This window comes from Platichthys flesus, chromosome 12 (assembly GCF_949316205.1).
Source record: "Platichthys flesus chromosome 12, fPlaFle2.1, whole genome shotgun sequence".
Taxonomy (NCBI): Eukaryota; Metazoa; Chordata; class Actinopteri; order Pleuronectiformes; family Pleuronectidae; genus Platichthys; species Platichthys flesus.
The window spans coordinates 13742132-13755899 of record NC_084956.1 but is presented as its reverse complement, the minus strand read 5'-3'; the positions used below and the strand labels follow the sequence as shown (position 1 = coordinate 13755899).

General features: G+C 42.8%; 1 protein-coding gene across 1 annotated transcript in view; it reads right to left on the bottom strand.

Moving 5' to 3' along the window:
* Positions 1-13768, bottom strand: part of LOC133966586 (neurexin-1a-like) — a 294707-nt gene that overhangs the window by 39107 nt on the left and 241832 nt on the right. Inside the window, 2 exon segments of the mRNA XM_062401563.1 lie at positions 145-234; positions 6990-7161. Of these exon segments, the coding sequence (XP_062257547.1) occupies positions 145-234; positions 6990-7161 (262 nt within the window).

Sequence of the window (13768 nt, the reverse complement as noted above, 5' to 3'; positions counted from 1 at the left end):
ATTAAATTTAACTCTTCAAATCATTTAGTTTTTAATGTTTTTTTACTGAACATTTATTTTTTTAAGTTTATGATTTACAAAATAGTGCTACACCTTGGTTATGATAAAATTATTTTATTTGAAGTTTTAATCAGTGAATTTTACCTTTGTCGAGTAGCCATTCGTCAACTACTCGACCAAGTCGGTATGGGATTCGCTGTCTAGCAATCGCCAGGCGTTCGTTATCATTGTTGCCTTTAAAGTTTAAAGAGACATTTCATTGGTTACAATCTGTAAGGTCAAAGGTTAAATGTTCATACTTAATGCTGAAGCTATACAACTGCACAACTCTTTTTACATTTAGTTTTTACAAACATTATTTGAACAAACTTCAGTCATTTTATTTTATTTTAGCCAACAAAATTAGGCCTATATTAATCGGAAATAAGTCAACGAACACGCAGATATTACATCTAGGTTAATAGGACTATGTTATAAACCAACCCAAATCACAACTTTAAACATTTCCATTACAAAAGCTTTACCCAAATATCCCAATCCAATTTATCTTTACCCTCTACATCTATTTAACTGGCTTTTAAACGAGTTATATACACAATAACACCATTTAAATTTATTATGGAATCAACCTTTTATGATTTAAAGGATCAAACAATTTAACGTTAACATATTACAAAAGCCCACCCCTTTTATCAACAGCCTAATTGACAAGAATTAATAAGCTGATCGCAATGCAACAGTTAACACAGTATAAACATCGGGAGCATCTAGTCAGTAGAGAAAATGAGAGGAGGAACAATCACAGTGAATTCTTGATTAACAAGGCTTTGACAAAAGCTACAAGTCGTAAAGAAGGAAAAGTTTGAGGGGCTGCACACTGAAGCAGCTTCTCCTCAGTATTTAGTGAACAACCCAATTAAGTGTCGAGGGAGAGAAAGAGCAGCCACAGAGGAAAGTTCCGCTCCGAGAGTATAGGGGCACCTTGGCATCAATGAGGCCAAACTCTGCATCACCCCTTTTGTGGAGGCCAATCACCTCTCCAGAACGGAAGACTTTCAGCAAAGTGCCACTGTCTCTGAGTGGTTTTCCCCGTGGCATTGTCTGACGAGATTGAATTCAGTCTGCTCTATTCTTCCGGCAGATTGACAATGTTTGTCCCATCAACTATATTAATTCAGTTCTGGCAGATAAAAGATCAGGTAGCTAACAACGATTTGGAGGAAGTGGGGAGGAATCGCTTCCGCGAGGAAAGGATCGCGCAGACATGAAAGCAAGCAGGTAACCTTGTAACAGATGCACAGTTGGGCTGATGAAAGGTCTTGGAGGTAAGAATACGCATAAAAAGAAATATTATTAATGGCATCAGGTTGAATTACTGTGGAGGATCAGATACACAGGGAGAAAGGGGCTTTAAAGCTGGTCTGTGCCGCTCATGGAATTTTGCTGCAGCTGATTGTGTCAGGTTGGAGCACAAAGGCTTATGAAGGAGATTTACTTGAGCACTTCTCCCATCACACAGAGATACACTCTGCATTACAACAAAGCTACACAGGGACATGGCGGATATTATTTGACGTTAATCTCCAAATGTTACTTATGGAGACACAAAAGAAACCTCATCACCTGGAGTGATTCTTCCCCTGCCATTGAGAAAGACTTAGTGTGTCTATTTTTCACATTTTGGTTGTTACATACTATTTATTCATTTTTTTGATCAATTTTAAACCTGCATATGGTTATTTACAACACACAATGGTCAAACGTTTTCAGATTTCATGTCAAATCACCTTAACAATCAATTATAATTAGACTTCTACTCATTCATGATGCACCGATGTTAAAGGATGTGTTATTGGTCGTTGGTTTGATTCCCAAGACATAAATCTTTTAAGATGACTCACAAATATACCATTAATAAGTAAGTACGGTTGAAGACTGTAGTTTTTCACCAAAAGTTGCTTGAACGTGGGGAGAGTGTGGCCTAGGGGATAGAGCAGGTGTTCTGCAACAAGAAGGTTGCCTGTTCGAATCCCATCTGCATGCCTAAGTGTCCTTGGCAAGATACTGAGCCCCTAAAATGGCCCCTCATAAATGCTGAGTGTTCTTAAAATGTAAGCGCTTTGGACAAAAGCGTCAGCTAATTGACATGTAATGTAACATGAGCAAAAGAACATTTGCTGGGGACCTACATTCAGCTGCAGGTTAATATACATCTGGTGCTCAGTTGAATATTTTTTCCGGCAGGATAGTGTAGGTGTGTTGGTGGAAAATAAACTAAATGTTCATCACAATGACAGAACAACTGCAGTGTCTCATTTCGGTGTTATTAATTGTGTTTAGACAAGATTGCAGCTCTAAGGCAAAGAGGAATAAACTACAAAAATTATCCCCTGAAGACTGAACTGCAGTGGATGGACCTTACAAGTGAAAATTATGGAGCAGTATATTTAATTTAATGCTGCGAGTTAGAAAAGCCAAGCTTCTCTCAGGTATATGTGGATTGAACACACAGCAGCCTCCAGGTGCTTTAGGCTTATGGAACGTCTGCACACCGCCTCGTCTTAAACACACACCGTATTCCCCCTGTGCAGAGCTCTGCACCACCTGATTCACTTTAGCCCTGCGCTCATTGGAAGTATTACCCACAACAACAACAACAGCACGAGAACGAACAAGCACACAGACATGCCTCTGTACTTCTTTCTATTCTGAATGTGTTATATTAATGAATAATCCATTCATTGCTGGTGTCATGGAGCAGTCACAGGCTCGGCTAATTCCCTTCACCTCCATTTGTCAGTCACGGGGTGTTAGTTGTGTCACCGCTCCGTGTTTCCTGCTACTGTGACACCTCATCAGAGGAGAGGTCAGTGTCAAACTGGGCTCTGGAGAACATTTAGCCTGCAGCTGTTGGGAGGAGAGCGAGGACACCCGGGCTTCGACTGAAGAAGAGCAACCGTCATTACAATGGTAATGGCCTTCCTGATATACTCATCATTAATCAAGGTAAATTACCTAATTAATGTAGGCTAAATTACACACACACACACACACACACACACACACACACACAAACACACTGTATATATTTATCAGTATGTGTTTGTGTTTCTCTTACAGTTATAATAAAAAGTAAGAACAAGGTGTGGATGCCTCATAGTTTGCATTTAAAATGACAGCTTTTGTGTTTGTCTCCATGCTGCTGTCAAACATTTGTAGCAGTAACTACACACCCAAACAGACACACACACACACACACACACACTTATCTTCACACAGATTGTGCGCGAATGTGCATTCTCCATTTTCAAAGACAGATAGTGCAGCACCTGTTTGGCTCTGCACCCCGGGGGCACTCTCTCTCTATGCTTATACCGAGGTTAATTACGTGTGGATATAATCAAGGGCTGATCATGTATTGATCCCCGCAGAGGGTGTTAAACAATGCTGCTCCCTGGGCTTCAGGAGCGGCAGCAGAGAGCCCCATTCATCCCGCCGGCGAGCGGAGCCTGCGCCTGCTGCCGAGCGGTGATTTGGTCTGGTGTTGGGACCGCCTGGCTTATCTCCTCTGCCAGACAGCAGCGATTCAGGGGCGCCTTCCCAGTCGACCCACTTTGCCCTCACTCACTTGTTTTCTTTTTTGTTAATAAAGTGGTCAGATAAGGTGGGAGCTTTATCTCATTACAAGCCCCAGGACCCTCCCACAGTAAATGAACAAATATGCAAACGATCCCAATGTTCACGGAGCCGGGAGAATTCAAAAGAGGGACCTGCACAAATCTCACTGTTATTTTTTATTATTCTGCTATTTATTTTTTTCCTGTGGCTGTCATTGCACCTTCGCAAAGCATGCTCAGTTTTGACTGCTTGCACAATAGGCTGAATAGGCTCATGGATAAACCAGAATATGGGGATGGGGGGTTAGCATGGAGCATCGATGGATGAAGCCAAACCTGCTCCTCTTATGCCCCGCATCTCAGACTCCACACGGCGAGGTGGAGAAAAACAGGACGGAGGGCAAGGTTGACGGTAGGGGCAGGGTCGGACAGATAGAGGTAAAAAGGACAGAGAGGGAGGGGACGGGGAGCGGAGGGGGGGGGCAGAGTGAGAGACGGCGAGGTCTGTGAGTGCATCACGCTCTGATAACAGTAAAGAGAATAAGGCCAGGGACCTCTACATTATCTTTGTGTGCGGCGTGTGTTCATTGGGTGTTCCGATACCGCACTGTACCCTGCGGGCCTGGCAGCGCCATTGTGATGGTATTACTTCCATGGCCAAGGCTCTGGAGAAGGGGGCTAGCCTTTCTTTTTTTTTTATGCTGCCCAGTCTTTTGTGTGTGCTGCCGAATGAAAGCAGGACAGGGATAAAAGAGAGAGAGCTGAACTACAACATGCAGAGACCTAGTTATGGGTGGACGTGTGTGTGTGTGTGTGTTTTGCGTCTTAGATTCTCATAATTGTGCTAAAGACTTTTAATGGGCCGTAAGTATGTAGTACGAGACTTTTTAATGAGATTACCAGGACAGCAATATAGGCCCTGGTGAAGCAATTATTTCTTTGCTTTGAGAACGATTGCGCACCCCCCCCCCCCCCGCCCCGCCCCCCCATGTAGTCTCCTTCTCCTCTCTGTCGTTCTCACTCTCCGGCCATCGTTTTCATCTTTGCTGTCTACTCCTATTATATTCACTGTTGATCTGTGAGTGGCCTAAGAGTGGCTGAGGGCTGCTATTATGAGTGCGTTAGAGGCATACATGGATACTAATCAAACTACAGGCGGGCTGAGAGAATAATGGCTTTGTGTGCTGGGGGGGGGGGGGCAAGGGGAGGAACTGCGCGGTGATTGTGATAAGATGTAATTAGTCTGCAATGAGCCTAATAAGGTAGCTGGACTTGGCATTGTCACTGACGCATGATTAGTGGGTATGAGATCGTTCACTCCCCCCCCCCCCCCCCCCCCCGCGGCATTCATGACTCAGCATTTATCATGATAGCAAATAATTTTGTACATTCTTATAGTTTTTAATAGGATTTAAAAAAAAAAACTAATGGATGTTGAAATTTAGCAGATTTAAATATGTCATCAACGCACATTAGATAAACCGAGCTCCTTCCATTGCTGTGCATTAAATCGTCCACTGAACGGTTAAAAAGTTGTTTTCCGAAGACTTTATCCTGTTTATGAGCAGCACATCTGTGTGTATCACATGTTTCGGGACTGATGGTGTGTGTCGTTTGAAGATTGAGATGTTCGCGTCCAGGCATTTAGCCCTGCTGTGCATTCTACCATGTCCGCGACATGTCAAAAGCCATTAGCTTCCCCATCCCACCTGAGGCAAGCGGCGAGGATTGAGTCCCAGTCATAAAACCCTCTTTCATTTGGATGAATGCACTGGTCACGGCTAAAAAGGTCACCAAACGTTATGCAAAAAGGGGAGAGACAGGTTGAGTTTGTCCTGTTTGTCCCGTTGCCAACTCATCTTATGCAAGTTCAGAAAACAAACAGCTTTCCATCCTGTGGAGTAAAAGCAGTAATTCTGTCCTTTATGTTTGGAACATCCACATTCAAACTCCTTTAATCCCCTGTAGCTTGTGTCAAAGCCTTCGAGCCATTAGGAAAGTTGGCAATTTCAGAAAACACAAGCCGTGGCATTTAAATTCTTTGTGCGAGCCGTCGTACGACTAATATCTTGACATTCTGCAGAAACGTATCAGTGTTGCTGAGCTGTTTTCCCATTTCCAACCAATAGATTGCTTTATATTTTCTCATGCAAATATCAGGACCCAGAGCTTGTATTCATTGCCATAATGAATCGTTTATATAAACAAAGTTTATTTAATGGAATATTCATGAATAACCAAGAAGGGGCCAATACAACAAGTGAGCTGTAGGATTTTCTTTCGCCTGTTGTCTGTCCTATGGGTGAGGTGACAAGCATCATGTATCATATCGAAACGTATCAGAATGAAAACATAAGGCATCATGAGGTATCCCAAGGTTTTGTATAGTAAGTAATCGGAAAGTATTGTATCAGATTTGATTGTATGTTATCGTTACGTATCAAGAGCTATCACATTGTATCATATCGTAAGGGATTTTAAGGTTTTATATCGTAAACTATCAAGTATTGTATCATGAGGTATCGTAAAAGTATCGTACTGTACAATAATTCCACTTATATAATGAAGGAGCTATTAACATACATAATTAATTTACTAAACACTTACCTAGACAGGGCTGTAACTGGTGAATTCATATTCTACTGACTTGTAAACAATGTTGATGTGTATGAAAAGTGCAACACAAACGGAATTATTAGCAGTGACACTAATGGCGACAGACATTAACACAGCCTAGTTTTTGTCTGTGAGTAGCTGTGGTGCGTGTCAGTAATTAATTCAAAAGGAAACTAGCACAGCTCATTCACCTGGTATAAGCGGCAGATTAATTCAGGTCTTACTTTAGCTCGACTGTTATTACGGGTTTGTCTCCTCTGCTGCCTCAATTCAATCCATCTCCCGTATCGGCAGATGGATAAATACTGAACTGGCACACAATTACTTGCCACAATAAAAGTGGTAATTTGCCTGTAAATCACGTATTGATTTGAATTACTGTCGGAGGATTATTTATGTACATGGGGAATATCACACATATGCAGACAGGGTTGGTGGCTGCTCTGTAAGACATCTTATATATTTACATGGGTTTCTTGAGTGCAACCTTTTTTTTTACGTGCACCCGGGCTGTTTAAGAGTACCGACTAATGCAGCGCGATAAACATCTGAGATGAGAAAACAACTCAGCAACACCGGTGTTGTTCTTTAACAGCTGCTGGGAACAGAAACATAAAAAGCGATTAAAGCACATGCCAAGTCAACGTTAAACATCCTGAGATAAGGCTGAAACAGTTGGCTTGATAATCTCTCGGCCATTTTATCGCCTCTAAAAGGCAGTGGCAGGTGTAATTAAAGGCAGAGTGGCTGACTCACCTGTGGGGTAGCGCTCAATGACTGGCAGGTCATCCACCTGCAGAGTGGCATTACCCCCACTCCTCGTAAACTTCACTATATGGTACTTTCCGTCATTTACAAACTTTGATGTCTCCTCAATGTTAATGTCGTCTGTTCCGACATTGAATACAACAGCAATGTTTCCTTTTTCCTGCGAAAGAGAAGAACACAGAGGAGAAAAGGTTTTAGTGATGACTAAACAACAACGGTCTTAAAAGATGAAGGTTATCAAGAGACCTTATGAAAATGTAATAAAGGGGGTAGGGGGTATCTAGCTAATGTAAAGCAAGTACCGACTTCACATTAACTTAAATGATGGTAAAACAACAGTAAACTAATGCAATATTGTTTGTTTCATTTTATATCGTAGTGCAGCTCTTTCAACATAAAATGTGTGAATCCATGATTTTGTTCTGTTATTCAATTTAATGGCTGCACGCAAATTGAAACAACTTTTTTTAATAGCTTTTTTCATTATATTATATTATATTATTTACACCAGGGACCAATTATAAGATATCTGCCTTGATGATATAGTGCAATAACAATATTTGTAATACACAAACTTTGTTCGTTAACCCAGTCTGCAGACATTTACCCTGCATTAGCTTGACTGCACTTTTTGAAGCGGACCAGACACTAAATGAAAGTAACCATATGGCCACCGCATTTTGTCCTAGAGCACATTTTAAACATTAAAATGCTGCACCCATTAGAAGGGATGGTCCAGAGGGAAAGTTATGGCCACCAGTACTTGTTTTGCTTTTAGTAAAACATTTGCAGAATTCATGCATTTTAACTGAGAAGTCATTGAATTGGGATCAGTATTACTTTTTTTTCTCTATGTTGTGTTGCTGTGTTCCTGTAATCTGTCACACCTTCTAGGAACACACACACTGTACAAACATTGTGTACTCCCTGAGGAAAGTTTTTCATCGCCATGTTTTTACAATACATTGTTAATTCAAGTGTATATGTTTAAGCCATTGCCTTGGACTGGCAGAGGGATTGTAGAGACGTATGCTCTTGAAGATGACATTGCTCCTGGAGATTCTTTTAAAAAACTCTCTAAAAAAAAACATTACAACAGCACAAACAGGCTTCCTGTGTCCTTCCTTGTGTCCACAGCATCCATTCTGTATAATTACATAATTATATGGTGCACGGCCTTGAGCTCCAGTGCTGTGTGCAGACATTCACCCCTCACACACATACTCCCAATCCTCCCATGCCTCCCATTAAGCCTACGTCAAACCTACGGCATCACTTTAAAGTCTTCTCCTCAGGTGTAGCTTCAATCCTCAGTGAGAGGAGGATCATTCAATCAGTTTGTTTGAGGCTGAATTATGAATTTGCAGCAGAAATCGCCGAAAATTTAAACCTAGAGAAAACGTTTTAATGGAAGTTTGAACCCATTTAGCCCAAGTCTCTCTTAGATCCACATGTGATGTCTACTCTAATAAGCTTCATTCCACCCCCCCCCCCCCCTCCCACTACATGATCGAAGTCCCTGAATCCTACGGCTTAATCCGTTGGAGATGAGTGCGCACGTTGGTGCAGTCACTCACTCGCTCTTCCTTCTCATGAGCCGCAGTGAAAGGAGCATCTGGTTGGAGGCTCAACCTACTGTGGGAGCGCAGCACTCTGCATGTTATTATCCAGTCAGCACAGCCAATAGTACACTGCATCTCCATCTCTCTCTCCCTCTCAAACTCTGCCGTATGCACAAACTGACACACACACACACACATTCGCACACTTGTGCACGCTCGTACAGTACACAAGCGGAGTCCGCTTCCCCTCAGAGTGTGGAACGAGCCGAAGCTCGAGAGCCAGAAGCTAAAGTGCAATTAAAACCATTTGTAATGTGTCACACCGCGTTACCAAAACTAGGACAACTGTATGCTTTGTAATGTAATTTCAACAGATTATATAAACTGATGCATTAAAGCTACAGTACTAACACAATTTACAGAGCGCTCGAGGGCGTAAACACTGAATAACCGAGGCCGCGAGGAGATGGATACAGCTCGTGTCAGGGTCTCAGATGTGAATAGGCGAGAGGAGGATTCTGCAGAGGCTCGTGTCGTAGTAAAACCTTGTGCTCGCTGTGCGTCCGACCTCTTGAAACTCTTTAGCGTGTAGCCACAGAGGCAGCGGCGCCTCGGCGGGGCTCAGTACTCAAAGGCAGCAAACACAACACAATCCTCTGCGCGCTTTAATATAACGTCCAATTTTACATGATATATATACATAAGGGGCTTCCGTTCAAGGACTACCACACACAGAACACATTCCCGGAGAACTTTTTTTAGTAGCGTTGCTCTTGGAGGAGAAAAAAAAAAGAAGAAGAGAGACAGGGAGGAAAAAAGGTTTAGTGGAGGGACCAACCCAATTAAAATCCTCCTTTTAATAGCCTCCTTCAATTGACTTTTAATGTTCCCCGTGGTCCCGTTAATACATTTACTGCATTTAGTCACAAACTGCCAACTTGAATTTCCATAGCATTAAAAAAAAAAAGCCCTGTTCTTTATCGTGACGAGGAGGTAGATGAAAGAGTGGGATGTAAGATAAGAACCTGAATCTTAAGGCGGTGAACACACCAAGTTAAGTTTTTGACGAGCCTGTGTTTCTGCCTCTATCACAGGGATTCACTGTTTGATAGGGTTGGTATAAGCTTGAATCACTAATATTATGATCGTTTTTCCCCCTCAATAATAATCCAATACATCTCATCACTTCCTGGAATTCCATCTACTTAGACGAGTCGTTAGTTCGAGCACTGAGAGGAGACTCATACTGGCACTCTAATAGGGTGAAAGCTTACATGTATGTCAGCGAGTGATTGATAGCTGCTTATCCGAACCCAGGCCATCACACCCTGTACAATTTGAGGGGCTGCTCACTTGGTAAGTGCTGATCCCCACAGGGCTCCCCCCCTTTGTGTGAGAACACACACACACGCACACATACTGACACCCTTGCGCACACACCGTACCCGAAGAACTCAGCCCTGCCTGACACTCGGCACGCTGCCTTGATTAATTGCTCATCAAGCTGCAATAGCGTTTAATTAACTGATGAAGTTGATCCACCATTCTCCTCTAATCTGCTCTTTTTTTATGCTCCTCATCCTTGCAGCTGCAGGGGGGGGGGGTCCCTGCAGCGATACTCAGGGTGTCTCTTTAAAACTCCCTATCTGCACTCATTATACAGCCATAGACGCACTTGTTATACTTGCTTCAGCAGACCAAGGGCTGTTGTTTTTTTTCCTGATATTATAAGCAAGCACCAGTGCTGCTAAAGTAGAACAATGTTTTCTACCAATCGTGTCCCCAGTCTGAGCAAATACAGTATCTGTTTAATGCTCCGAGTCAGTCAGCAGAGCCCCCTGCTGTTTTACTGCTACTTAAATAACAGTGTCCCCGTAAATAATGAATCAATTAGTAAATAAATCATACGTTTGCCTGTATGTTTTGGCGAAAGTAATAAATCGCATGTGTTGTTTGTGATCCGCTCGAGGGTCAAACAAAGCGAGTGCAAAACAAAGCGGCAGCGAGTCGAGATGATGCATGTGTTTGTGATGGTTTACTGGAGCGAGCTCGTTCCTCCAGCCCACGTAGATGCAACGCAAAGAGGAGAGGAAGTGAGAAGTGGTGATCGAGACGGTGTCGGGCCTCCTCCTCAATCCCTGCACGAAAAATAAATAAAATGAACACCGCGGTGTGGGCCGTCCTAATGTTGTGCTTGTTTATGAGTCATTCATGTTGACAACCATTGTGCACCCGTCGCATTTCATATCTCAGCAGTCGGACGCCGCGGGGCCTGCAACACATCTCCCTTCAGTGCACATGTCTGCGAGGGGTCCGCTGGCAGGTGGGAGAGCACCTCTGTCCGTGTGTCGCCTGTGCCGCTCAGTGTGTGTGCATGCGAGCGTGCTGAGGAGATATTAAGCTCCGACTGCAGAAGCCAAAAGTCTTAATGTGGCTGGGGCAAAGCAGACGCTACTGTTCACCTTATCTTTTAATTACCTCTGACAGTCTTCTCCCTTTTTAAGCAAAGCCGAGCTAATGAAATTACAGATGTAATGGAATAATTTTGAGAGGGAAGAGGATTTTTTCCCCCCTTCCAGCATTTGGTCCGTATCATGTGCATTATGCAGCATATCATCCTTACACCTGCGATTACAGCAAAACAAACACGCAGCATTGTGTATACGGAATCACTCAGATATCATTTTGAATGTTTAGTACATTCATAACAAACGAGAGCGCTGCGAAAGCACGACAACGATGCTGCAGAAAATGAAATTTCAGCCTCATAGAAGAACATATGATACATTAACTTCCTAATATCTGAAACAATTTGATGATGTTACAAACTGTGACAAATCTACAGTATATTAACTCTCCGGGTTTGAAACCAGTGGAGCCTGTACATCCAATTTCCTCTCATAGTTTTGATGCAAAGATGTAAAAAAGAAACGAAAAGAAAAGTTGAAAGCAGGGATGGATCCAGGGGATAGAGCCAGGGGGCCACTGGCCACAGCTGAACTCTGATAGGCCCATAAGATGCCCCTGTCCATTTATTCTGACGATTCACTCTATCACTAATAATAATTAAAAAATAATATGATCATATATCGAGATGTTTTCATTTCCTTAACCTTTTTCGAAGAACACAATGAACTCCAACGAGGGAGAATTTTCAAAATATATTCAAAGATGTGTGTCTTTGCTCCAAGCTATGGAGCCAACAATGAACCAGGAATGAATTAAACATGCACCTTACTGAATGAGAGACTGTGCATGGATGTAGGATATATAATTGGCCCCTCAGTGTAAAACTGTAGCCCTTTATGGCCCCAGAGTTAGAAAATGTCTAAAACCGCAACTGATTCATCCCTCTTTAAAACTACTTATCACAAACAACACAAACCATACATGTACAGTACCTGCAGCACAATACGGCGCTCACACACACTGTACTTTTCCCCCGTGCCAGACTTATGAAATACAACACACAGTAGCTTCTATTGAAAATGCATGAATGCTTTTTCTGTATATGTTCCTATTTTCACATATGCGCACTTCAGCATAAGGTTCATTATCCCTGCCTGACATGTACGTATCATCATGTTGATGTAAGTGACAAATTCTGTCAAATCTTGGCGCGTGCATTAACGTCCTCATGGCAAAACTGTCAGCAACTACAGGTGTCAGCAGATCTCTCTCTTTGTACACAGAGCTGAGCAGTGAGCTCTGAAACAGACAGACCTGGATATCAGCTGAGCAAATGCTAGAAGGGATTTGGAAGCATGTGCAGCCTCCAGTGTGATTTTTATACATTTTCATTTTAGATCTTAATGAATCAAATGACTGATTGAGATCTTCCGTATTAGATAAAATAATTCAGTTTTTTTCTTCTCCATCCTCTTGACATCTAATTATCATTGCATTACTGCTCTTTCTTGGTTTTTCATCTGATGTTAATGTGAGAATCAGACTAGGAGCACGCAATTTATCTGTCGCAGAAATATGAACTCATTACATTTATATGTAAAGTTATTACAAGATTACCAATAATCTTTTACAAGGATTTACTGTATTCCTTTAAAATTTGAGAGAATTTCCCCCCCACCAACTCCTGAGAAGCACAATCTAACTTGTGTGATTTTACAAACCACTACATAGAAGCTGTGCAGCAGGAATCTTTTCTTACTCACATTTCTTACTTTCTGTCAGAACACGTCCCAAGAGCCTGCGAGAAAATGGTTCAGAGACTGTGTCGGATCCTAAGCTGCATGTTAGTCAACTTCTACAACATGTTCTGAGTCATGGAACAAATTTGACACGCTTTTCCCCGCCCCCCCGACTCCGCCGTCACCTCGGAGCACGACTGCCGTGGCGAGTTATGAGCGCGTTCGCCGGGAGCTCGGCTAACTTCAAAAACCGAGTCCGTCGGCTGAAGTGCCGGATTATCCGTGAAGCTGATTGGGATTGTTTCCATCGCTGGGAGACTCTTATCTATCAAGCAGGAGAGCTCCATGGAGCCAGCTGCAGTGGCTGTCGCAAGGAAGGCGCAGCTACAACGAGGGATATATTACAAAAAGATAAATTCAATTTATAATGCAAAAGGTACGTCTCGGTGAGATGCAAGCGGAATTACACAGGGGGCATTATTAGAATAAAAAAAAAAATCCAGTTTTCTTCTCATTACTCGTACAGAAACACGGGATTTCTGAAGTGCACATTTTGCTGTAAGCCACAGGAAGTGGAGAGTGTCTCTTTTCAAAAGCCACCGCTTCTTATTTCTTTCCTACGATGACATTTGCTGTCCGTCCTTACTCTCTTTCTCGCTCCGTCTTTGGCCGGACTGTGACATATTCCATCACGGGAGGTCAACAGATATCAGAAATTTTGTTCTCTCTCGCTCAAAGAAATCAATTCGGGACTCAGGTGATTCTCCTGTCTGTCCACTTGTGACAGCTGGCTCGCAGTCGGGGTGAGTCGACCTTCATCTCTGTCCTCTCCCCCCCGTGCGAGCGAGGTCCCGCGTCCCCTCGAGCACACTCAGGAGTCCGGCTCACTTCATCTGTGCGACTCACACGGCCCGGCGTTCTGGCTAAATAAGATCAAATATAATCACGGGGGGCGTTATGGGGAGACTGGGGGGGGGGGGTAGCAGCAAAATTACCTCGGTAAGAAATCGAAAAGAAAGAAAAAAAAATATAGGACATATGCTGGAAGACAGGGAAC